The following is a 26,480-nucleotide window of genomic DNA, read 5'->3' as shown; positions in this document are numbered from 1 at the left end:
CCCATTGTAATACAACATTATTATGGTTTTGTTTATGAAATACCGACGATTGACGACTATGTAAGTGCTGATGCACAGATGCAACATAACATGTTTTTTCTTCCCTCCTTTGTTTCTATAAAAGGTTGGCTCACACAATTCAAAAAGTGTCTTAAAAAGGACACAGATGGCAGCCATATCCACTGCATATGGCACATCAAACTATAACCACAGCCATTTATAGCAGAGTTTCTTTCCTTGTGCTCTACAAATTGGAATTCCTCTCTAGGTTACCAAGGGACAAACTCCATAGACTTGACATGCCATCCAACAAATGGATATCACAGCTGAAAAGGAAAGCCACAGCATCTGCTGTTGCACCATCAGGCCAATGCACTAGGAAACTCCTATCATATGTCCCATATGTCTTAGCCTCCTGTTTGGAAGAGCACAGACGAGAGGAGGGTCAATAACCTAAACTCGTGATGCAGGAAAATGCACAAAGCACCAAACTGTCTAATACAAAGAGGTTCTGGATATTGCTTTATAAGACTTAGGAGACCTTAGGGCAGATGTGGCCTGTTGCTTGTTCTAGGGATGTTTGTTAAGGTATCTGAGCTAATTGGTAAGCAGACCACAGCGATGGTGCCGTCTTGGTGGGGTCAAGCTCAAACAACGTGATAAACATCTTTTTCCTCACAGAAACTGAATTCCTTCTCACAGAAACCTAGCTCTCCACCATCCCAGTAGGAATGGCTGGACCTAGTGTGAGAGAGTAAAGGGAGGATACTCCTAATCAGGATTAAATTGTTCCAGAGATGGCCCATCTAAAGAGTTCTAAAAATGGATTTGACCAAGAAATAACATGGACAGCACAACTTTGTTTAGTGACATTCTAGTTTACCCGACGGCTTTGTGATAACATCAGAAGTTGGAATGTACACAAAACTGAGATGTCGACCAGAGGGTGGATCTCCTTTGACAATCTGATCCATAGGGATAGGAGCAGAATGGGTAGCAGTTTGGGATACTGACAGCTCATCTTTGGAACAGCATGGGTATCCTCCCCTTGAAGAATTTCCCAAATAAAGCACTGTGATTTGCAGATCTGTGCTGGCAATTTATTACATTTGCACCAGCACTGTGACAGAACCTGTACAAGGCAATATTTGTAAACTTGGTGTGCACTTAGAGCAGCGGATACATTTGCAACCTGGAGGATATCGAGTTTGCAAGAATCCAGGTGAGTCAATCCAAATAAAGTATATTTATGAATGTATTACTCATCAACTGCAGTCAATTTCCCAGAATACAGTCAACTATCAAAAACTGATAGCAACTGGCATGGTCTATTTCATTACCATGCACCGGGAAAAAAGGTATTGTGAGCCTCAGTTGCTGGCACAGACTTCACCCAATCAAGAATGTGAGCTCTTACTGACCAGAATGTCAATTTGAAAGTAGTTTGGGGAAAAATCAAATGTGCTGAAAAAGTGCCTACCTAGCCTTGGAGGCGGTTGAAAAGTAAAACGCAGCACAAGGATCATTACCTAATTGTTGACTGGAAAAAAGCATCTGGGTTTTGAGACTACGAAAAGAATGAAAAGGGTGTATTTTTAGATTTCCCATGCTGAGGTCCGTTCTCAAAATACAAAACAACAGTTGATGGACAGAATGAAGAACAATGTCATACATTCACCCCAGTACAGAGATCTGGGCCTAAATCCATCGTTTTTTTGCACTCCACACCACCCCAGTTCAGACATGGCCATCTGCAACTCAGCCTTGACCCTGTGCCTCATGGGAACAGTCCAGACCGAACTGCCAAGCCATGCCTTCCCTGGACCGGAAACAAACTTCCGGGGACCGGTTTCTGGCTATCAGTCGTCTTCAGCCAGGATAGCTCGACTCCAGTGGTGTGGAGAGCATGGGACTCACGTCTGAGCATACCCATCCCACTCGGGGTAGTTGGATGGATTTAGGCCCAGATCTCTGTACTGGGGTGAATGTATGACATTGTTCTGCATTCTGTCCATCAACTGTTGTTTATGGATCCGTTCTCAAAATACGACTGCAACAGGTACCTTCAAGTCAGAAAATGTGACCAATGTAGAACTTGAAGCAACATCTCAAAGCTTTTCACACTGTGATTATCTGAGTACGAAAGAGGTGGACCTTCTCTTTGACACAGCCCGTGTGTGACATTTTGATGCTCCTAAATCTGGGATTGGTTATCACAAAATACTCCTATGAACTGATTTTAATCGATTGCATGATATGCTGTTACATCAACTGCGGCATTCGGTCAGCAGTGTGCTGTCAATCAAAACTTAAATTCAACTGCTCATCAATGAAAGTGTCAAAGTTTTACTACATCAGATATCTGGCTACATTGGCATGTGTATTACAGATGCAGACTGTTTAAGGGTAGCTTTTTTGATGCACACTACAGTGCAATGGCGTCTACGGAGTTAAACACGAATAAAAAATGTGATAGCGTATAGTAGCTGCTGCGATCAGTGCTTAATTTGTAAGAAAGTAAGTGCCAGGCCCTCATCAGGAGGCCACTGCAGCTTGCACGACCCACTGTCCCTGTCAGCACTGCCAATGCCATAACCAACACAATGTCTAACAACCACACCCTACAACTGTGAAAATTCAGATTATTCCTGGTCCCCAAAGCTATGAGTGTCTTCTGCAGCAGGTGTTAGTAATTTCTAATGTATATTGAATTAATAAAGAAGTGTTGTTGTGTTCATCTCTAATTTAGACAAACAGCGTCACCATATGGCAATCCGTCATAAGTGCTGGTGTTGCCAATTAAGGGCCGGTGCCGGAAACCACCAGCTCAAATTAAGCACTGGTTCAGATAGATGTGCGGATTTAAGCATATGCTCTGGAAAAGAGTCTGCAAGCAGGAGGTCAAAAATGTGAAATAGGGCAAGGTCAACTAAGACTTTCATACTTCAAGATCAACTAAGTACTGTTGATTGATTGACACACCTCGCTGTGCGAGAATACTAGGCCCGGGCGAAACTTCTGTTAGGCGGGCGTAATCTGGCGTAACTTCGAGTTATGCTTGTTACACACAATCCCAGAAATAATGCTTTTACACCATATTGCGTAATTAATGGCCTTTCACAGAGAAAGATTTGTGTAAGTGCACAGGAACAACATGAAAGACCAGAACCTGCGCAGCTGTTTGCAGCACTTGTGTATTTTGAACATTTTAAAGCACAAAATGTATCTTTATGCCCTAAAAAAACATAACACGTTTCACGCTACTATATAACACTAAATGCTAGTTCTGCACTTTGCGTAATTTTTCTGAAATTTCACGTAATTACATAAAAGCAGATTAAATGAATTTCACAACCCCAGACATTATCATGACTGAAACTATTATTAATGTAAAACTATAGCAGACATTTCAAAGGAACACATTCAAAACTGTCATAGCAATCAATGAAGTTTCGAGGCCAAGTGCCCAGCAATATTCTGCAAGCAGTTATAAATGTCATTTAATGTCACAGGAGCTTTTGACTGCACATCTTTCACACTCATGTCCTTTATGCATGCTCGGAGTCTGAATGTCAGCCTCAATAAGACACCCAATTAGTCACAGTACAAACAGTTCCCCCCACTTACCAGGAAAAACATGCGCTGTTGTAAGCCTTTCCCAGAGAGCTTGCTGAGGCTGCCTAGCCTAATGAACTCCTTGAAAGAAAGCAAGAGAAAAGGCAGGTGTCAAAGTGCCCAGTACAAGCAGGGTTGAACAGAATGTGCAGACACTTGGTAAAGAAAACCCAATCGCATTTTGAGCTAACACTAATATTTACCAAGTGCTGTTATTTTCTTGAAAATAAAATGGGAACCTGAATTGAAACAGTAGACAGTCCCTTTTTGCTTCCCACCTCCCTGAGCAAAGGCGCACAAGAATATCAGTACAGTTATAAGTGCATTTTTTGGCCAGTGTGTGGACATATCCGATATTTACGGGAACAAAAGTAACTAAATGGATGGATCACACTATAGAAAAACACCAGAAGGTTTTAAGAGGAGAATAAAAGGGGAGGCATGGGCAATATAAGTACCTTAAAAGAAGAGCGAGAGAGAGAAGAGAAAAATGAGAGAAGAGAAAAATGGCTCAATTCTCTCGCCTAAATGTCTCAATTCTCTCTGCATGGATGTAGACTTTGGTTATTTGGGTGGAGGTGGCTGGTTGGTCATTGTGGATTTCTGATACCAGGTAATAAAGGAGATTACTTCTGATAAGAGGTTTGGAACTACAAACCCATCCCAAGCTAGTTGGGCTCCCTGAGATACTGGCCAAAGGCAGAATTGCACTGGAAATGATGAAGAAAGGGCCACAGTATAGATCAGGGGTTTGCCTATTTCATTTGGAAAGGCAGGCATACATCCTGAACAAAGCCACATAAATATTTGAGTCGAACATGTTACTAATAGAACAAGAATTGTGGAATATGAGGACGAATGACTAATGTTGCACCATTTTCTGGTTGCATATAGACATGCCTGTATGCTCTGGGGAGGTAGTGCCATTGAACATTTGCTTAAACAAAGCAGTGCAGCATAGGATCATGAGTAGTAATTGTAATGTATATAGGTCACTCGGATGCAAACCTAAATTCCTGCAAGGATTAGCCACATTTAACTGTGCATCTTCACTGTTAGAGCTTTTACTATGGGTCGTCAATCTAGAGCTAAAGTGTAAGGATAAGCAACTTTGAGAAAAAGACCACTGTAGCCAATGCCAACATTTTGCAAGCTCATGGGGGATAGGCAGGCCCCAGCAACAGCATGATGTAGGGCAATATTATGACACAAGTATTCAAATCCCACAGGCGAGCTTCCTACACATACTCTTTTGATTCATCTTCATTCGTCCTGGAGAGTGGCCTCTTGCAAACGGCTGATTCCAGGCGCTGAGGAGTCCGTGCCCGTTTGCAAGAACAGCTACAGCGAGTGCTCCTTGCGGGGGGTTTTAATGATCAAAACCTGCCCTGCCTGCTGTTCAGCCAGACCACGTGTAACAGCTCTAAGTTAAGTGCGCTGACAAGGAAGGTCTCAATCCAAATCTCTGGGGCTTCTGGGAGGTACCATCTTCTTGGTAGTCCCTTTCAGCCACAAATGTCTTGTAGGCACCTTGTCTCTTTGGAAAATGTGAGGGAGAAGATTGGGTAGATGGGGTTGCCGGCTTCCCTTGCCCTTGGTGAACTACAATTCTGGTGCCCTTCTACTCTTCAACCTCATTCTTGACATTGAGCTTTTTTATTAAGAGTGGTGTGGGTTCTTAGGAAATCTCTCCATTGATATTAGGCTGTTCTTCTGTTCCTGAAGTATGCTGTTGTACGGTTTTCCATTTTGGACAGCTTCGAATGCCTTCTGAGGGGGCCTTGGGATCGCTTTGTAGGGGTTGCTGGCAGAAATTTACTTTACAGTTTTTACTAGTCAAGTCATTTGATAAGGCTGCTGCAGGCCAGACTGGGTACTGAGAGCGGCCCTGGCAAAAAGATGGTCCTGCCCCCGGGGGAGAGTGAAGGGGGGGCTAGTGGAAAACACCACTCCAGTCTCACCGTCACCACTAGCGCTTTTGTTACAGGGGGCTGATTAGCCCCCCACTGGTCCAAAACCGGCCCCCACCCTGGCGGCCCACCGGGTAAACGCCCGGTGCCCGCTACGGCCAGTCAGGCCCTGGGCTGCTGTCTCCTCGATACAATATCCCATTTGTCCTCAGAGAAGTGGAGGATCATCTAAGTCCTTTGAGGTGGAGGACCAAGTGGTTTGACAATGAAAATGGCCGCCTTGGTAGTGATATGGACAAGCAGTACTGGTAGAGCTATGTCCCCTTCTGTGCTGGAAGCCCTCCTTGATTGCTTTATCCGACATGATGCTACTCCATGCTGAAATGCCATGTGCCCTAAGGACGCGTTTGTCTCTGCGTAACCAGTGTCAATTCTGGGGAGGAACAGGCATGGCATACAATGAAGGTTGAGAGCTCTCGTGCTTTCTTTGGGCACATCTAAGGGGTAAGGGCCATCCGATGACCAATTGAAATTTTATTGGCATGACAGATCAGGATAAATAAGCCACAGTGCGGCCTCCGTTGGGGAATAACCTCAACAACAGGTCTTGCCTGTTCTTCGACAGGTATCCCATTTCCTTCGGCTACCCAGGCCAGCCCATTGGGGTTTGTAGTTCTCTTCAGGGGTGGGGAATTCATATCACTAGATACCCGAGACATGGTGATGTCTGTCAGAGGCAAGAAGATTCCATGTCTATTTTGTCAGACGGACACCTAGACATTAAATCAAAGTAAACATGGACAAAGTTGCAACACTTTCGACCTCAGCCAATCAAGATGGCTTGGCATGGGAAAACGTGCAAGTCGAGGAACATTTCATCAAACCCTTCTGGCCCTGGCTCTCATGTTATCTTCGCCCACTGCATGAGGTTGAACGAATTCCGGGCCTTAATAGGCCAGGATCATTTATTCACGATGTATTAGAGTGTCTGGCAGGGGCACACTTTTGTTTTCGAGATAAATGAGAGGGAGACGCTAAAGTACAAAAAATAACTCCTTTGGAAATACATGCTATGCCCTTTAGAGAGCTAATAATGCTCACACACTGAGTGGAAGGGCATAAACTTGCTGGAGACCGACTAAAGCCTTTAATGGTCAGTCGGGACAACAACGTTTGTTTACTGTCAGAACGTTTTGACCCGCTACTTTAAAACTTTAATTTCTGTTGCTCTGCCAATGATCGTGCAACTGTTTAAACTGGTGTACGCTGCCAGGGGTTCACTGCATTTGTCACTCTTTCTGTGAAAAACAAGCTATTTAGAACAATGGTTCTGGAAAACATCCCGACATTTCTGCAACTCGGTGATCAAACATGCCCAAGCTTACTATTTGGAGTGTGTGCCAAAATATGTTGTGCATATAAAGTTTCTTTTTTTGTGTGTGTTGTTATTCTTTATTAAAACCTTTGCATATAATTTCATCATGAAGACAGTTCTCTCTTTGGTCCTGTACTATGATCTGTGCATATTCCAAGACTTTCAGTGTTGCTCATAGCACCTTGAAGGCTTCCTCACTGTACCATCTCCTCACAACAGCACTGAAGGTGGCACAGAGGGGATTGAGGCCCTGTCTGCTGGAGCCAGGCTCCGCTCCTTGACATGAGTGGCAGCGTTAGAAACGCAGTCTTTCTAAAAGTTAAAGCAAGCAATCTCAAACTTCAGTCATGTTGATGAACGCCATCTATTCTGTGCTTGGTGGGCATGGGAATTGTAGAGCATCACATGTAAAAGAACAGAGAGCCGTAAACAGCTAAAGAGGGTAGGGATGGCCAAGGAGGGCCAAACCCACGGTAGAGTTACAGGATTATCACACAAAATAAACAAATATACATTTAATCTCATTGGAATTCATTTGGATAGCCAGTGAGGAATCTGAAAGTCTAGCCATGGATTTTGACCTGCCCTCATGGACCTACGCTGGGCACATCAGCCACAAAATCCAAAACTTCCTTGAAACCATTCTCCTGCAGCAATGTACATGTATATTTCTTATACATTTGCAGAATGTCCCTCCTTGGAATAGAAAATAAGTGGCTTCTTCCAGTCTTTTTGGAAATCCGTGGATTTCATTGCGGGTACTATCTCTACTAAAATCATGCATAAGTTAGGCACATGTTATGCAAACCTTCCCTGTTAAGCACTGCCTAATGCATACATTACTTTGCTCAGACGGCCAAGTACATCAAAGGTAACAGCCTGTCAGTAAGCTTTGTGGCTTTTCTATTAGCACAGTCCTCTCTGAGAACTTTGGTATAAAATATCCTCAGGAACTGGCCAGAGCAGACTGCAACACATCAGGAATAGGCAGGAAAGATGTTCCCTGCAGCATAGCACGCTTTCTGTAGGAAGTGGGCAGAGATGCCTGTGACAGGGCAGTGTTTGTTTACATGGTATATGGGAGAGGAGCTGAATCACAGAAAATGCATTGCTCAATGCAGCTTTAGAAGCACATTTGTTTTATTTTTAGAGATGCTAAAAGGGAGGAACGTGAACGCGGATAGCCGCAAACCCGCCCACTAGCAAAGGGCCAATCATCAGCCAGCAGAGCACTGGTCCAAAACCTTTGGTGCAGCCTGCTCCACCCCGCAATAGCTGATTTGAGTTATTGGTCAGTCCACCACTAGCAGAGAGAGACTATGACTGACCCTTCCTTCATTCCAATATCTTCATCCACATTCCGCTAGGCCAGCCCACCCTTGCAACAGCACTTTGTGCAACTGCGACAGGTCATCCCCTAAATCCAGGCAACAATCTCTACAGTTTGGGAAGTGTAAGTGAAGTTGACTTGCATGAGGGTAAACTTGGAGCAGGTAATTGCTACTGTGTTTGAAGGGCATGCGAGTCTCTGCAGAGGGAGCAAGCATGTTTATGTGTAGGAAGTATTTCTGTGCTTGGAATGACTCTTTCCGTGTCAATTTACAGTGGACGGGCTGTCTGTCTACAGGAGTTCTGTGTCTGTGCATGGTGTAGGTGTGTCTCTGCAAGTTTGCAAGACATGTATATGTGTATCTGTGCTGTATGGATGCCTGAAGTGGGTGTGTGTCTGCACAGAGGGGTGTGTGTCTGCACAGAGGGGGGGTGTCTGCACAGAGGGGGGGGTGTCTGCACAGAGGGGGGGTGTCTGCACAGAGGGGGTGTGTCTGCACAGAGGGGGTGTGTCTGCACAGAGGGGGTGTGTCTGCACAGAGGGGGTGTGTCTGCACAGAGGGGGTGTGTCTGCACAGAGGGGGTGTGTCTGCACAGAGGGGGTGTGTCTGCACAGAGGGGGTGTGTCTGCACAAGAGTTTGTCTCGGTCTACTCTGGGAGGGTGGGGTTGTGTCTGTCAATAGGGAGTGCATGGGTCTATCTAGAGTGGGGTGCTTTGGTCTGAGTGTGGGGCAGGGTAGGAGTATGTCTTCAAGGATGTGTGCCTGCATGGGGTTGGGTATCTCTACAGTAAGTGATGTATCAGTCTATGCAGGGCTGTGTACACCGGTACTGTAGTTGTGTGTCTGTACAATGGGTTTAAGAATGCAGTAGGTGTGTTTGTCTGTTCTGAGAGTGTGTGTCATTGCAGTTGGGTTATGTGTATGTGCAGTGAGTATGTCAGTAAGGCAAGATGAGGGGCAAAGAACCAACAGGGATGGAAACAGGTCAGGCGTCTCGTGACAGACAGCACCTCCCCAACATGCACAGAATTCTTACTGCAACATTGAGATACTCCACACCTTCTACTCACTTCAGAAGATCGTACTACCAGAATATTGTAAACAAAATACTGAGGAGCAAAATATTGAGAAGGTAATTGGTATGTACTGATTTACTACACTCAACTCCAGACTTTAGATTTTGGTCCTCGGTATTTTGGCAGCGTGATGCTTCTGTAGCAGATATTTCCACATACAACCAACACGGATGGATGTGCAAATGAGCTGCCGCTTGCTTTCTGGACCAGTGTATCCAAACTACTGGACCTGAACTCAGTCATTCAAGTTAATTTATTGTTGTGTCTCAGTAATTAAGGAGAATATCATTTTTCTCAGCAATAAAATCAAGTTATAATGTAACATTTTTACAAATCATTGATATTGTTGGTCGGTTTTATTCAAACAAAAATATATTAATGTTTCTGTGACCGCACACAAAATTGATTTGGGAATAAGTGGGACAAGTTTATTGTCTCACAGGACATGTAGATTTCTGTTACATTTCCCGCCAGGGATAATTCTCTTACAGAGATTAGTAGGGCCTATACCAAGGCCTCCCCGTACTCAGTCTATCATTCTGGTTTGTGAGGCTGAATATGGGTGGAGTGAACTTTGGCCAGGGGCATAATTATCACTAGAGCAGTAGGTGCTACTGCATTAGTGCCCAGCGGTGTGATGGGCCGCTGCTACTCCTTATGGGAGTCTTTGTCCCCAGAGGAGGTCAGAGGCCCATTTTCTATGCTGCATTAGGCCCACAGCACCCAGACAAATGTACCATCTTTGATTACAGTGTCTTCCATTCTGTTTTCCCTTGTGTGTGCTCTTCATTTGGTATAAGTGTGATCACACGGTGTTGCAGCATTAGTGGCTTACTGGTGTTTTACTACAGTGGTAGCTGTCTGGTAAGCGTCAAAAGCAGTGACTGGGTTGAGGCAGGCAAAAAAGGAATTATTTAACGGTAACCGTCATTGCGGTTAGTCCTGTACTTCCACATCCCTATCCTAACGATAGCCACCCACCAACACTGGTCTATTCAGCCTTCTATGATGCACAGGATATGCTTGGAGTGGCGGCACAGTCTGGATGGGTAAGGCTGTCACGTCACATTTCTTTTTGGACTTCCTGGTGTAGACGTGGCATCCACCACAATAGGAAAGATGGGGAAGAGGGTACAACAGGAGCAGTAAAAGTGGCTGGTAATTAATTAGGAACTTGCTAGTTGATGATCACCAGAAAGACACCAAGCAGGAGTTACATTTCAAGCGAACACATCAGCATATTTGTACCACATGTTTTTCAGTGCATTGCATACTACCACTCACCCGTCCTGGGATAACAAGGTTGTCGATGCCTATCAGGTCTTTCTTGAGTTCCTGCAGCTTCTGAAAATTCTCCATCTTGATCATCGTCCCGTGCAGCTGGGCTACTAGTTCAGAAATTTCAGCCAGAGCAGCTAACAGAAACAGACACAAAAAAAATACAATAGAAGTTATTTGCATAGATCTTGGTGTTTTTTTGGCTCCTGAGCTTGGGGCTTGAAGGTATACTGGTACCAGGATATAAGTTGAATGTAGTACAACCTGGAGACCAGGAAAGGAAAACAGGTTTTATTTAATTTTTGCAACCTTATTTTTAAGTTCCAATATTATTTATTGGACTTGTTACAAAAACCTGAGTTGGGTATACCCACCTGGAAAGTATGGTAACCTTCCTTTTCATTCACCCACGGCATACTCACACCTAGTCTGTGCGGATATAAAAAAACACCCCCCCCCCCCCCCCCACAATCCGCCCTTCAGTCATGCATGGGACCTCATTAACATGTAACAACTACTCGCTGTCCAGCAAGCCTAGGCCTCTTAGCCTTGTTGGGCAAGATAGGCGTCATTCAAGTTTGTCAGGTCTGGATCCCACATTCTGATAAGGTTAAGGACCTCCCCATTCCGGCCGTATGCTATTTTTTCGTGTATAAGCAAATGTCATAACTTTATTTAGATTTTATTTTCAGAAATGCACATTGCTGCTCAGTCGCGTAAAAACAACACATTCTTACAGAGTTTGCGAAGGTTAGTTGTTCTTATCCTGAACTCCGATACCTGCCTGACTTCTTGCAGCTGTATTGCCTTTTGATATGTGCTATTCATGACCTTGTATGGAACACGTGCTGTAATACCCCTGTATGACTGTTCTATTATAATAAAAATGATTAAAAAAAGTAAAAAAAAAAAAAAGAGTTTGCCAAGGTTAAAAGAATGCAATAGCGATATTAGAATAAAAGCAATTACCATTCTCAGAAAAGCGAGAAAAGGCAGTAAAGGCAGAACCTGACCCGCTCTGAGGTTTAAAATTAAGAAGTGCCGCATGGTGGAAATTGATTGCCCACCAAAAGGGTTTTGTGAAAAACTCCACCCCTTTTCAACTAACGATGGTTGACGTAGTTCTGTAAAGAGTGGCTCAATGTAAATGTGATGCAATGATTTGCCAGAGACGAGCTGAATATGCAGGAGGCGCAAGAATTTGTTTAAAAATTGAAGATAGTGGTTCAGAAAGGTGCGTCACTGACCAAGAGCTTACTGAGATAACTTGAATGTAGAATGTTTGAACAATATATTGCCATGTGCACTATTTTTGCTGCTTGTGTAATAGGAAATGTATCAAACTGTATCTGCAGCATTGCATAATGGCATACATGGATTTTCCACCATGTAACTGAGTTTGCAAATCGATAGGTGGAAAAAATACACAGGCTCAAGTTTTATAAAAAATTGTTATAAGTCACACTTAAATGCTGCACATCTGATCGTGTTAAAATATGGAGTCAACTTTCAGGACAATCTGATTCGATTTTTTTTATATCACACTAGCATAAAAGAAGTTCTAAATTAATTTGCTTACTTTTTTCTAAAGTATTATTCATGGGTGTGTATTTTTATGTCAACATCTCTAACACTCATTTAAACTCATTTATAAGAATACATTTGTTTCAAGTGATTACACAATTAGTGTCCTTCATTTCTTCCTTGGTGCAAAAATCTATTTACATGGAGTCTGGACGGAGGCAAACCTATTTGCCTTATTCTGTACCACAGGAGAGGCAAAATGGGGGAAACTGGTTTACCCACAAGTAAAATGCTATTTATATATAGACTCTGTTGTCTTAATTGTCGTTGGAGTGTGCAAGTTAGCCAGTGGTCTGCGGTGTGGACAATACACGGTACAGTTTGGCTAATAAGGGGTTCAGTTTTCCAACTCTTGGCACCAAGTGAACAATTTTTAAAAGGAAGGTCTTTCATTTTCTACATTTCATGTGTATTAAAAAAAATACAGCCTCTCTCAGGTAATTGTATAGGAGTGTGTGTTTATGCGTCAGAACAGTTTTACTTCCCACCTTTTTCAAAATTAATATAATTTGTGCTTAATCGTTCATGACTCACTGAACTGCCAGGCCCTTTTCCACCTCCTGCTGTTCATCAAATGTCCTGTGACAGCGAACGTAATAGGCGACCTTTTCTAACGACTTTAAACAAGGCCGTTAATGACAAGTCTCTGCTAAAGACGAGAATTGTAATCCTCTGCGGTCATGAGTATTTAATTTTTACTACACTCTGAAAATAATTATCCCTGTGTGTTACTGTGATGTCAGTAAACCCTTATTTGGAGACATTTATGTTCCAAATACAATTTATAGTAAAAAGATGGGAGAATAATCGAAAGCATTACAGGATGTAAGAAACTTGTTCTTCTGATAGAGACTTCTAGCCACAGATTCCTCATTTTTTGAGTGTATACCAAAGCAGTACCTATTTGGCAGTGGGTCTGTGAATGGACTCAAACCAAAAAGTTCAGCTGGACCAAGTCCGCAGAATACTATCTCGGCGAACTTGACTGTCCATACAATAGTGCTTTGTGAACATATGGAGGGAATCCCATGTAGCTGTCTGGCATATGCCTAGGCCAGGGACTCCGCATGCAAACACATAGGTAGCAGCTTTGGCCCTGGTGGAGTGGGTGCGCAACCTTTCTGGAAGCTGCTTCTTCATGAATGCATAGCAGATCCTAATGCATAGCACGAGATGGTACACATCTGCATAGCCCTGCCCTTTAACCCTCCACCGAAACCTACAAAGAATTGACTGTCCACCCAGTGGTCTTTGGTACGATCAATGTAGAAACTGAGCACACTTTTTGGGGTTCAACCAATGGGATTCTTTTCTTCTCCTTAGAGGGGTGAGGCAGACCATAAAACGTTGGACGGGTGATGGTTTGACGTAGAACAGGGTCACAACTTTCGGTAGAATGTCGACTATTTCACAGAACCAGCATATAAGGCAAGATGGTGTAAGGAGGATGAACACACAGAAGGTAGTGTATGGTGGATGGTGAACACACAGAGCCGGAAGCTCACTCACATGCTGTGCAGAGGTGAAGGCAATCAGCAACACAGTATTGATGGCTAGAAGCCACAAAGGACAGCTGTGGAGCAGCTCAAACACATTAAGTACATACAGATTGAGGTTCATTGAGGCATGACAAAGGGGAAATGTGCTAAAGCAATTTCAGGAATCACATCACAATGGGTGATTTAAACAAGGATGGTCGATCAGGCAACCATAAGAAGCTCGAGAGGGCCGAAGGATAACCTTGAACTGTCGGGAGCAAGGCCTCGCCAGGCTAGAGACATAAAACATCAAACTGTTTGGCCTGGAGGGGTTCAACCTGGCGAGTGCCACACCAAACCACAACTTTATCCAGACTAAAAGGTCTAAAGATCTTTTTCATACTGAGTTTTTCTTTCCATAGTTTTTTTAATTAGTATCATTTGTGCTTAGTCCATAACTCACTGAACTGCGAAGACCTTTTCCACCTCTTGCTGTTCACACATATACAATTTTCGTGGAGGGACGCCTAGCTGCCAAGTTGACATTAATCATCTTCTGGGGAAAGTCAAACGTGTTCAGCTATTGCTGCTTAATCTCAATGCATGAAGGTGGAGATTGAGAAGGCCTGGGTGCAGAATCCTGCCCTGTTGCTGTCAGAAGAAAACAAGTTACTTACCTGTAACTACGGTTATCCAGTATTGGTATTTTTCATAGATTCACATGCCTGAATCATTCCCCGTCGTCGAGGCGGGAGTCCCACGGTAAAAATATATACAATAGCAGTGCCTAAAAATTTCTTGTAGTAGGCTGGAAAAGCCTAAAGGCCTAACTAGGCCTCAAAACTTAGCAGCCTATCTACATCATTATGTAAAAAGACCTGAAATAGTAGCCTCAGCCAATCAGCTGTCCTCACACTCTAGAACCTTCCTAGCCCAGGCAGTTCTCCTCAGATTTTCCCAGCACAAGTGAGAATGAGTATCCATAAAACAGAACTGCCCTGCCGGGGAGGAGGGTGGGTGCATGTGAATCTATGAAAGATACCAATACTGGATAACCGTAGTTACAGGTAAGTAACTTGTTTTCTTATCCAGTATTGGGGTATCTTTCATAGATTCACATGCCTGAATCAGAGTAGCAAGCAGTGACATCATGTCTGTCGTTAGAGGAAGGTGGGAGACAAAATAAACCATATACATCCCTACACAACCAGGAAGGTAATAGAGCACAAACTTATTAACACAACATATGCATCTAAACCTTCATAAGTACATTAGACATATGACAGTATTTGATAATGCAAAAACATGATAATGCAAAGATATGTTTTAAACAGGCAAATGAAGAATAAAAGACTGTAAAAAGTCTAACCTTATTGCAGAAGATGCTGCAGAACCGCATCTCCAACTGCTGTATCATCATGAACTGCCGACTGCAGACAGTAATGTTTGGTAAAAGTGTGCACACTTTTCCACGTAGCAGCTCGGCAAATGTTCTCCAGCGTCACTCCAGCGAACAGGGCCGTTGACATTGTTCTGGTAGAATGCGCTTTAACCTTTCTTGTTAAAGGTTTGTTGGCTTTGTCATGACAGAAAATAATCGTAGAAGACAACCATCTAGCTATAGTTGCTTTCGTTACAGCTTGCCCCAAGGTGGCTTGACCATAAGCAACAAAAAGTTGATTGGATTTGCGGATGTCCTTTGTTTTTTGAAGATAAAACTTCAGGCACCGTTTCACATCCAGAGAATGTAAAACCTTCTCCACTGAAGTTTTAGGATCCGGAAAAAAAGTTTTGAGTTTCACCGGTTGATTGATATGGAACTGAGTTGGTACTTTTGGAATGAATCTTGGGTTAGTTCTAAGCGTCACAAAGTCTTTAGAGAATTGCAAGAAAGGCTGGGCAATAGTGAAGGCCTGTATCTCACTGACTCTGCGGGCTGAAGTGAGAGCCAGTAAGATAGCCACTTTCCAAGTTAAAAACTTTAGCTCTGCTTTGTGAATAGGTTCAAAAGGCCTTTTTAGAAGTTGAGACAGAACAATATTAAGATCCCACTCCGGGGGAGGAGGACGAACTGGTGGAAAAGCTCGAAATAGCCCCTTAAGGAATTGCTTGACCAAAGACGATGAGCATAAGGATGGTTTGTTTGAACTCTTACTGAACCTGGATATCGCCGCCAGGTGCACTTTAATGGACGAAAAAACGAGTCCAGCCCTGGCTAAAGACAGCAGATATGGAAGAATGTCTTCTGGAGGAGCTTGAAGTGGATGGATATTATGTTCTCCACACCATACGCAAAATCGTTTCCACTTAAGACGATATGTTTTGATGGTACTTTGCACACGGGCCTGTGATAAGATCGCCCTGCAGTCTGAGGAGATATTAAGATCCTTGAACTCTAGGAAGTCAGGAGCCAAGCATGCAAGTGCAGCGATTGAGGATCCGGATGTTGGACCTGGCCTCCCTCTCTCGTCAACATGGACACTGTCGGTTTGAGACGAAGTGGAGGCTGCTGAGAGAGCAGAAGAAGTTCCTGGAACCAAAACTGTCTTGGCCAACGGGGAGCAATGAGGATGAGAGTGCAATGCTCCCTCTTCATCTTCTGCAGTACTCTTGGAATGAGCGGAATCGGAGGATAAGCATACGCAAATATTCCGGACCATCTCATCAAAAGGGCATTTCCCCTTGACCCCTGTTGAGGAAACCTGCTGGCATAAAACCGGCATTTGCTGTTCTGCTGCGTGGCGAACAAATCCAGCGCCGGTGTTCCCCAAATCCGAAAGATCCTTTCTACTTGATGTTGTTTGAGCTCCCATTCGTGACAGCCCGTGAAAGCTCTGCTGAGGTTGTCGGCTAGAGAGTTCTGGACTCCTTGCACATGTTCTGCTCTGAGGGATATGCCGTGGCGTATAGCCCATTCCCACATCTCCTGAGCCTCCAGTGACAGGGTGAGAGATGTTGTTCCTCCCTGTTTGTTGATATAGTACATGCTGGTGGTATTGTCTGTACGCACCAGCACTGACGAATTTGCAATCCTGGGAAGGAAGGCTTGCAGGGAAAGAAAAATGGCCCTCAGCTCTAGCCGGTGATGTGTTTCTGTCGGTACCGACGAGGCCATCGTCCCTGGATCTGAAGGTCCTGGAGGTGACCTCCCCTACCTTCCATGGAGGCGTCTGTAGTCCGGGTGAACTCTGGAATGTCTTGCAGAAAGGTGAGGCCTGGTGACAAATTTGGCGCCTTTGACCACCAAAGAAGGGCTTGTTTCATTTTGGCAGTTACTTTGATGCGGTCGTCTAACGATCCGTCGACCTGCCTCCACTGACGAAGTAACTCCTCCTGCAATGGTCTCATTCTGAGTCTCGCCATAAGGATGAGGGTGATGGGAGAGGAGCACATCCCTAGAAGGGAAGCAAATGTCCGAACTGAAAGTGACCTTCTTGCAAATATTTGTTTTGCCAGTTTCAGCAGTTTGTTCTGCCGTTCCTGAGTCAAGAACGCCTTGCACTGGCAAGTGTTCAAGACCGCTCCCAGAAGGGCCAACTGCTGACGAGGTTGAAGCTGAGATTTGTTTGCATTGAGAGTCAGACCCAGATTCGAAAAAAGGGATAGGGAACTCCTGACCGCTTCCTTTGCGGAGCCCCTCGATGGTCCTTTTAACAGCCAGTCGTCGAGGTAAGGGAAAACTTGTATTCCCTGGGACCTCAACATTGCTGCCACTGGGGCCAAACATTTGGTGAAGATTCTGGGGGCCGATTTGAGGCCAAATGGAAGAACCTTGTACTGAAAGTGGACGCCAGCCACCTGAAACCTTAGTTATTTGCAGTGTTTTGGGTGAATAGGGATGTGGAAGTAGGCGTCTTGCAGATCCAGAGAAGCCATAAAGTCCCCTTTGTTGAGACAATTCAGAATGTCCGTCAACGTTACCATGCGAAAACTCTGTTTCTTTAGATATTTGTTTAGTTTGCGCAGATCTAGTATTGGACGCCATTCCTCTGAAGTTTTCTCTACGAGTAAAAAACGAGAATAAAATCCTTTCCCTTTCTGAGAAAGAGGAACTCGTTCTATCGCATTCTTGTGGAGCATCTTTAAGGCTTCTTTGAAGAGTAAGTGAAGACGAGGGGGGAGGGGGACCCCTGGGCGGCGTTGTTGGTGGCTTCTGTATAAATTCCAGAGTATGGCCGATCTTGACAAGATCTAGGACCCACTGATCTGAGGTTATTGTCCGCCATTGTTGGTAAAAGGCGGAAATTTTGGCCCCCACGGGAAGGGGAGAATGAACGGCTGACGTCCGGCAAAGCTCATTGGCGCTTGTTGGAATCGCGCCCTTGATTGTTTGAGCGTTGTTCCCTCCCTGACGAGAGAAAGATCCAGAGGCAGGCTGTCTGTAAGAGCCTTGATAGTATGGCTGCTTGTATTGAGATTGGTATTGGCGGTTTTGCTGATTGGAATAGTTCCCCCTAGAGGAATAACCACAGCCTCTTGCTCCCCTAAAGGATCCCCTCTTGTATTGTAGGGTACCAAGGGATTTAGCTGTTTCTGTGTCTGTCTTTATTGCCAGTAAAGCGTCATCAATGTGCTTTCCAAAAAGTGATTCTCCATCATATGCCATGTCCAAGATTTTTGTTTGGACCTCAGGCCTGAAAGTAGTTGCCCGGAGCCAACCTTGACGCCTAAGTACTGCTGCTCCTGCCAATTGTCTGAAGTTGGTGTTCGAAATATCCAGGGCGCAATCAATGATCTCCGATGCCGCCCTTTCTCCCTCCAGTACAATCCTGCGCACCTCTGGTTGCTGATCTTCAGGGATCAATTCGAGGTATTCAGACAGATCGGACCACATCTGCCTATCGTAACGGGCCAGGATAGCTAACGAATTAGCAGCTTTAATGGAGGCCGCTGCATTTGCAGAAAACTTCTTGCCAATGGCATCCAGCCTCCTACCCTCCTTGTCAGGTGGAGTAGCAATGGGAACAGAAGGATTCTTGGATTTCTGTTGTGCAGCCTGGGATATGACAGAGTCTGGCCGAGCGTGACCTATTATGCAAGATGGAGTATACGATGGTGCTCGATACTTTTTCTCTATGCGTGGAAGGACTGCAGGAATGGAAGCAGGCGTTTTCATAATGTTGAGGCCTTCCTTCCATATGTATTCAATAATGGGGATAGCTCTGGTCACTCTGCGATATCCCTCTTTAAAGACATGCAAAAAACAGTCAGATTGTTCCACTGTGACAGTCAACTCAAATCTATTTGCTGCACGTTGCATAATGTTATGAAAGCCGCCGATATCCTCAGGTGGAGAATCTGAAGGGCGGGGTGCAGGCGGTGAAGGCATGGGAATGACATAATCCTCCCATGGATCTACAGGTGTAGTATCTGGCAATTCGCCCTCTTCTCTGCCATCCTCGTCCTCATGAGAAGAAGAATCCGTGTCATGCTGAGGTGCAGGACCAGCATCCTGTCTTGGAGACAATGATGCTCGCGGCGACGGAGGCCTTGGCAAGTTAACTGGAGTTACTGGCACTACAGGTGCAATTGGTGTCGGAGGAAACCTCTGGCGATAGTCGGCCAACATTGCTTGTAAATCCTGAATTAAAGTGGATGGCAATTGAGCAGTATTCTCAGATTGTTGAGGTCTGGCATGGGGTGATTGATATGGTGTCGAGAAATCCTCCTGCCCATAATGGCCATAGTCATCATCCTCATCATCATCCTCCTGACATTTAATATTCAATTGTGACGGGTGACGGGCAACCCCAAAAGGACCCTCATCCTCTTCACCATTATCTGACTCATCCTCCACATATGTCTCCAATAGATGTGATGGTAAGAGTGGAGAAATATGGGAATAATCTCGCTGATACGTTTTCATTTGAAAATGTGTATACTGAATTTTCGTAGGGGCAGCACTGGGTAAATGATGAGCAGCTGCCACTGCTGTCGTCGAGGACGACGAAGCCATTGTAATTGGAATGTCCGTCGACGGAACCGTCGACGCTGATAGAACTAATGATTTCGCCGTCGACGGGGTCTTCGTCGACGAGTCCTTCGTCGACGAGGCCGTCGATGGTGTCTTCGTCGACGAGTCCTTCGTCGACGAGGCTGACGATGGTGTCTTCGTCGACGAGTCCTTCGTCGACGAGTCCTTCGTCGACGAGTCCTTCGTCGACGAGTCCTTCGATGGTGCTTTCGACGTCGAGTCCTTCTTTGACGAGGCCGTCGATGGAGTCTTCGTCGACGAGTCCTTCGTCGACGAGGCCGTCGACGGTGTCTTGGTCGACGCGTCCTTTGTCGACGAGAGCGTCGTCGGTGTCTTCGTCGACGAGACCTTCGTCGACGACGATGACTTGGTAGATGGAGCCGTCGTCGACGGAGACGTCGACGACGGGACAGTTTTCTTCGTCGAAGTCTTCACAGATGATGACAATATTTTCACAGACATCAGAGGTGAAGTAATAGATGAAGTGGTGACCGTAGAAGTAGTTGTAGAAGTAGAAGTCAACGTAGTAGTAGGAGTAGACACCAGAGAAACAGTTTTTGTCTGGGCTGTACTCACAGTTGTCGTCCGAGGAGAAGATGCACTCTTTGAGGGTTCTGAAGCTCTCTGAGAGGATTTTAGTTTCTTCTTTCTCTCAGGAGAAGAGCTTTCCTTGGATCTGGCTCTCTTGCTGGAGGTAGAGGCCTTGTCCTCATCATCAGTGGAAGAAGACTTCAACCACAAAAGAACCCTTGCCTCTCTATCCCTGATTGTTTTTTGAGGGAAGGTACGGCAAATTCTACAGTCCTTCACAACATGTGAGGGGTGCAGACAATAAATGCAGTCAGAGTGCTGGTCATCCACATGGACTCTCTTCTTAAAGCAGGTACCACAAGCCTTGAAAAGAGCTTTCTTTTCAGACATTTTTCTGAGGAAAAAGCCAAAAAAGCTAAAGAACTGAGTAGGCACTCAGGGAGACTCCCTTACACACGAAGTGCGGTGAAAATCTGAGGAGAACTGCCTGGGCTAGGAAGGTTTTAGAGGGTGAGGACAGCTGATTGGCTGAGGCTACTATTTCAGGTCTTTTTACATAATGATGTAGATAGGCTGCTAAGTTTTGAGGCCTAGTTAGGCCTTTAGGCTTTTCCAGCCTACTACAAGAAATTTTTAGGCACTGCTATTGTATATATTTTTACCGTGGGACTCCCGCCTCGACGACGGGGAATGATTTAGGCATGTGAATCTATGAAAGATACCCCAATACTGGATAACAAGTCCTCTAGAAGGGCAGCTTGATAGAAGAAATATGTTCAAGCCCAGTAGTTTTGGATACCAAACTCTCTGTGAGCAATTTGGAGCCACTAGGGTGACTTAGGCCTGGTGTGCCCTGATCTTCTTGAGAACTTGTTGCAAGAGTTGCATTGGCGGAAAGGCATACAGGAGTCCAGAATTCCACTAGAGGCGGAATGCGTCTCTGAGCGAGAGACGCCTTGGAAACTCCAACACGCAGAAGTGCTGACATTGTGCGTTCTCAGTGGTGGCGGAAGAGAACTTCGCCACCTCCGGGTGTAACTGCCACTCAGCTGAGCTCATCCACCCTAGCATTTAACTATGCTGCCAAGTGGTTCACCACCAGGAAGATTCTTTGATGGTCAAGCCATTTCCAGAGGTGAACTGCATCCTGGGACAGGGTCCGTGACCTCACCCGGTTCTGTTTGTTGCTATGCACAATGGCAGTGCCATTGGCCATATTACCTGCATTAGCCTCTCCTTTATGGACAGCTCGAAGGCTACAAGTGTTGAGCGGATGACTCCACTTCAGAAAGATGATATGGAGCAGAGACTCTGATCTCCACCTCTCACAGATGGTTGCACCATCCCATAAGCGATGCATTGGTCATTACAGTCAGTTTTGAGTGGGGAAGAGAAAGGGGTCAGCAGCTGACCCAATTGCGGTTCAGCAACCACCACTGCAGATCCTTTGCAGTCTACTCTGAAATCTGAACATGGTCAGAGAGGTTCTCCCTTGATGCTGAGCCCACTAAGACTTCTGAGCCTTGCTATGCTAGTTGGTGTGCTTGACCACAGGCTACAGAAGGCCATCAGTCCCAGCAGCCTCAGAGTCGCCCTCACTGAAATCAAGAACCAAGACTGAAAGATCTGAATCCTAGCCTGAATGCGCTGGACTTTCTTTCCTGGGGGAACAGCATGAAACTGAAGTGTGTCCAGAATGGGTCGGATGAAGGGATGCATCTGAAAAGGAATCAGGTGTGACTTCAGCACTATGATAGTGAACCACCAGGATGACAAGTGATTCGCTTTAGTGTGAAGGTGGTTGACGACTGGCTAGGGCAAGCCTGTCTTCAACAGCCAGCCATTGAGGAAGGCGAAGAGTGGAACCCTTAACCTCTGAAGGTGTGCTGTCACCACTGCCATCACTTTCATAAACACCTGAAGGGCACTGGCGAGACCAATGGGGTGCACAGTGAACTGAAAATGCTCCTCACCCAACACAAGTAGCACCGATGGGCTGGCAAGAAATAGGCGCCTTCCAGACCCAATGCCACCATTCAGACTCCAGGGTTGGAAGCAGACAAGCCCTGGACCAGGGTGATTATTTTGAAGTCTCCCTTTGGAGGAAGGAATTGAGAGGACGAAGATCTAGGATAGGCTGAAGACCACTGTCCTACTTGGCCAAGACAAAGTAGAGGGAATAGCAACAACTCCTTACTTCTGGCACAAGCTCCCTCTCTACACCCTCAGTGGCCAAAAGAGCTTCCTCACACAAAAAGAAGATGGTCAATTGCTGGGGTGACCATGGGGTGTGTGGTGGGTTAGAAAGGAGGGGTAGGGTATAACCTTTTGGACAATTTGCAGTACACACGTCGAATGTGATCTGCCAACCCGGATAGAATCTCTGGATTTTGTCTCCCACTGGGTGGTTATGATCCTGTAAAGGTACACTAAAGAAGCTTGGAGGGGGAGCTGCTGGAGGACTGAGTGGCCACAGTGGTCCCCATGGCCGCTCCCGCTAAACTGTCGGCTGCCCTGGTGAGGAGGAACAGGCTGGCAGTAAGGAACACCTCATCTGAAACCACAATAGGAACGCTGAAAGTGTGGCCGGTGAGGCTGGGTAAAAAGAATCCGTGAGTGAGCAGTAGCCTACTCTCCTTGAAGCATTCAAGAGCAGAATCAGCTTTGCTCCAAAACAGGCAAAGCCCATTGAATGACATGTCTATCAGGGAGGAGTAGACACTGCTCAAGAACCCAGATGAATGTAGCCACGAGAAGTGACAAATAACACTTGTACCCACATCCCGTCTGACAGAGTTGGTGTGTCCAAGACAAAATTAATTATGAACTTGATGCATCACGACCATCCTGAATGGCCTGTGATAAGGGTGAGTGGTACGAAAATAGCTGGGGTTGGTCTTGCTTGTGGACGCCTGCACCACAAAGCTCTCGGGAGGAGGGTGCTGCGACAAGAAGGTCGAATTGCCTGGTGCAGGGGGATGGTGTCTGGCAATTTGTGATTAGCCTGATGGCTGGTACAAGGCTAAGCCCAGGCTCTTAGTAGACGATCAGTCAAGGCCTCATTACACGGTAGGCGAGGCTCAGAAACAGTCTGTTCAGGTGGCAGGACTTACTGTCAGAATGTTGGTTTTCACCTTCATTGTAGGGAACTGAATGTCAAGGACTTCGACTCTCTTGCGCACTACCATGGCGTGCGACACAGATTCATCCGTGGCAGGCCAGGAGGGAAGAAAAGGGCTGACTCGGGGAAGGTGTCCAATCTGCTAGCGTCTTGCAAGTCCTCATACCAGATGTCATTAGCATTGGGCTGAGTGAACTCATCATCCTGATCAAGATCGCTGTCAAGAGTCTGTTCCAAAAAGAGTATGTAAAGAGTGTTGCCTGCTTGGTGGTAAGGCAAGTGCAGAAACCTTGGTAGGATTCAGTTGGGATGATGTTCAAAATCCGGCCGGCGTCGGGTCGATGTCAGAAAGGACAACTGAGGCAGCCTCTTCGGGCAGCGAAGACAGCATTGGCATCAATGTTCCTAGGCCTGGATTGGGTATGGGCACTGGAGACCGAGTCTGTACTGGAGCAGAGGGTGGAAACACCTCCGAGGGTCCAGCCAGTGCAGAGGATGATCCCCACTGGTGCTAATCCAGGTGGTAGACCTCTCAGTTCCATGGGGCCCAAAGGCGCAAGAGAGAGTCTGTAGATATCCGAAGAGCCAAAGAATAGATGAGCAAAGCTCTTCAATTTGGCGTGATGTGGCTGAAGACCCCGAAAACTCAGGTTGTGCCAGAACCAGCTCTGAAGTCAGCCGACTTCAGGAGCGGGGCCGTGGCGCAGCCCACACACTTTATCAGGGGAGTGAGAATGACATGAAGGAGTGGGACTACACTTCTTATGTTTCCTTTGCCTACCTGAGTATTTGGAGAGTGACAAAGACGAGCTTCAAGAGCGGCTGCAGGAACGGGACCAGGAACAAGCTTTTGACTTGGAGTGGTCGCGACATTGTGTCTTCTTGTGCTTGGTGGAATAGAGTTTCACCTCACATTCCCGGGCCGCCTTCGGGTTGAGTCTCCATAGGTCTTGGAGTTGTGGCTGAACCCAAAACAACACAGGCAAACCTGGTGAGGATCGGTCACAGACGTTAGTTTGCAACAGTATAGATCTTATCGTCTTAAGGAGAGACATACCTTGCACACTGTTGAAAATTTGCCAAAAAATGATCGGACAAAAAGCAGTCTATGAGAGACGAGAGAGGCTCCGGATCCACATCTAGAGGTGCGAAAAGAAAGGAATTGACGTCAGCGCTCAGGAGTGGCACCTTTATATGCCCTGCACGTCACTTCCGGAACTGCACAGCGCCACCTTCCCACATGCTGAGGTATTACAAAAACATTTTTCAGATCCAGCCTGAGGCCTAGGGAACATTCAAAAGGTGAGGTGTCTGCAGCTAGAAGTCATTATAAGAAAATGGAAATTCCTTGTTCTTTTTTGCAGGTTGCTATTTTTGAACAGTAACTATCTTTCCTGGTTGAATTCACAGTTTCAAGCTTATCCATGGAAATTCCAACTCTTAAGCCCTCTCATGATGTACTGCCAGGTACTTGGCAATATGCATTTTTCATAATGGATTTAAAAGTAGAATAAGGGAGAGTAGGCTGGTGCAAAATGTAAATTTGGCTAGAGGATTTGTGAAATTCCTGATTTTGAATTGCGCAGAATTTCTCAGGATTTTGAGTCAAGCAAATTTGTGTAAAGAGAAGTGTCTGTGAAGAAAATGTCTTGTGAAGAGACATTTTCTGCTCAAACCTTCCTCCCATTGGTACAACGGGTGCTTTTTTTTTTCACACGCAAAGTATACCTTCATGTAACAAAATCATGCAAGGTTACACGAGATTGGCTTTACGCCTGAAAAACTTAGCCGAGGCGAACTTCACTCCCTACTGCTGCCTAAAGCCAGGATCTCCCCGGACTGTCCCCCCCCCTGTTAAAATGCGCTCTAACTTGTTGGAGAAAGGCCCTTTCTTATACTTCAGCGGTCCCACCATACGCGGCAAACATCCCCTTTCTAGGCATCCCCACACCACAGGGCAGACTCACTCGAAATAGACTCCAAGACTGGACAGACAGTGGGATGGAGGGTGTAGGCTCCTTTTTCGGGGATGACGTGCTCTTGGATCATGACTCATTCATACAGTTCACGGTCGCTCCACTACGCTTATACCTGCTGCACGCCACGGTAACACATTATATTAGGACTACCTGGGTGCCGCAATGAACTGAACCCACACAACATGAATTGCTACACCTACTATATTACATGGGGCCGGGGGGACATTTGGTCCGCTGGCTGTATACGGGGATTAGGACGCATGCGGCGATCCCGCTTACTACCCTACGGACACCCTGGGCCGCTGATACTGACACAGAAATAGCAGATAGAGCATGGCAGTCTATACTGGAATACCCCAGAAGAGTATCACGCAACGTTAGGTGTAAATGTATCCAAACGATGGTACTACATAGAGCATACTTAACCCCCAAGAGAATACATCTTATGTTCCCGGATTCCTCTCATCGCTGCCCTCGCTGCGGGGAGGATGAAGCTAACTTTATCCATATGTTTTGGTCCTGCCCTAGATTACGAGACTACTGGAGTGAGGTCTGCCGCACCCTCACCACATTGACACAGATGGCAGACCCTACTGAGGCCTTATCTTGCTTACTGGGACTACGGCGCCGCTCCGGGAAACTAAGTCGGATTAAAATTCTTAGACTTGGCATACGTTTTGGCTATTAGGGTCATAACTATGAAGTGGGAATCCCCTAGATCCCCCACAGTACTGACTTGGCAGGCCGATTTGTTGTTGTGGGGTGGAGCGGAAGGGGCAGCCCTCCGAAGAGAAGAGGAAAGGGGTTTGCGTAAACATCCTATATCACTGGAGTGGGAAGCTATGTTGATTACCCTAGAAGCAATGGATCTCTCCCCAACTGTAATGGCTAGGTCCCAATGGGACACATTAGTCCTCAGACACCGTGTGGTGTATGACCCTTTCTTAAAGACACATTTGAGCTCTTTAAGCCTTTGGCACTCTGTAATTTCGGTGATGCCCGAAGAACCCACGGGCAGTATATGTTCGGGGGGGACTGACCAGAAAGGGGTGGAGGGGCGAGGTTAGGACGGGTATGTTTAATAGGTTTGTTTATTGTAAAACGATGCACGTGAATATCCTAAGAATCGGATTGTATATAGCATGATCCTGCACTGATCGGATGGTGGGCGATTGTAATATGCGGTTATAGACAGAGGCTGTACTGTATTCTTCATGTACGAATATT

The 26,480-nt window shown here is 45.7% G+C and overlaps 1 protein-coding gene across 4 annotated transcripts in view; it reads right to left on the bottom strand.

Moving 5' to 3' along the window:
• The window catches only part of FARP1 (FERM, ARH/RhoGEF and pleckstrin domain protein 1), a 543,186-nt gene that overhangs the window by 55,955 nt on the left and 460,751 nt on the right, over positions 1 to 26,480 (bottom strand). For all 4 annotated transcript variants that reach the window (XM_078657512.1, XM_078657514.1, XM_078657515.1 and 1 more), the window contains exons 19-20: positions 10,593 to 10,723; positions 3,628 to 3,696 (exon numbers count right to left, since the gene is read on the bottom strand). In XM_078657512.1, coding sequence (XP_078513638.1) covers positions 3,628 to 3,696; positions 10,593 to 10,723 — 200 coding nt within the window. The remainder of the gene's footprint in view (positions 1 to 3,627; positions 3,697 to 10,592; positions 10,724 to 26,480) is intronic.

The sequence above is a fragment of the Lissotriton helveticus genome, chromosome 8, assembly GCF_964261635.1.
Source record: "Lissotriton helveticus chromosome 8, aLisHel1.1, whole genome shotgun sequence".
In the NCBI taxonomy this organism is placed as follows: domain Eukaryota; kingdom Metazoa; phylum Chordata; class Amphibia; order Caudata; family Salamandridae; genus Lissotriton; species Lissotriton helveticus.
This window is presented reverse-complemented; position numbering and strand designations above follow the sequence as displayed.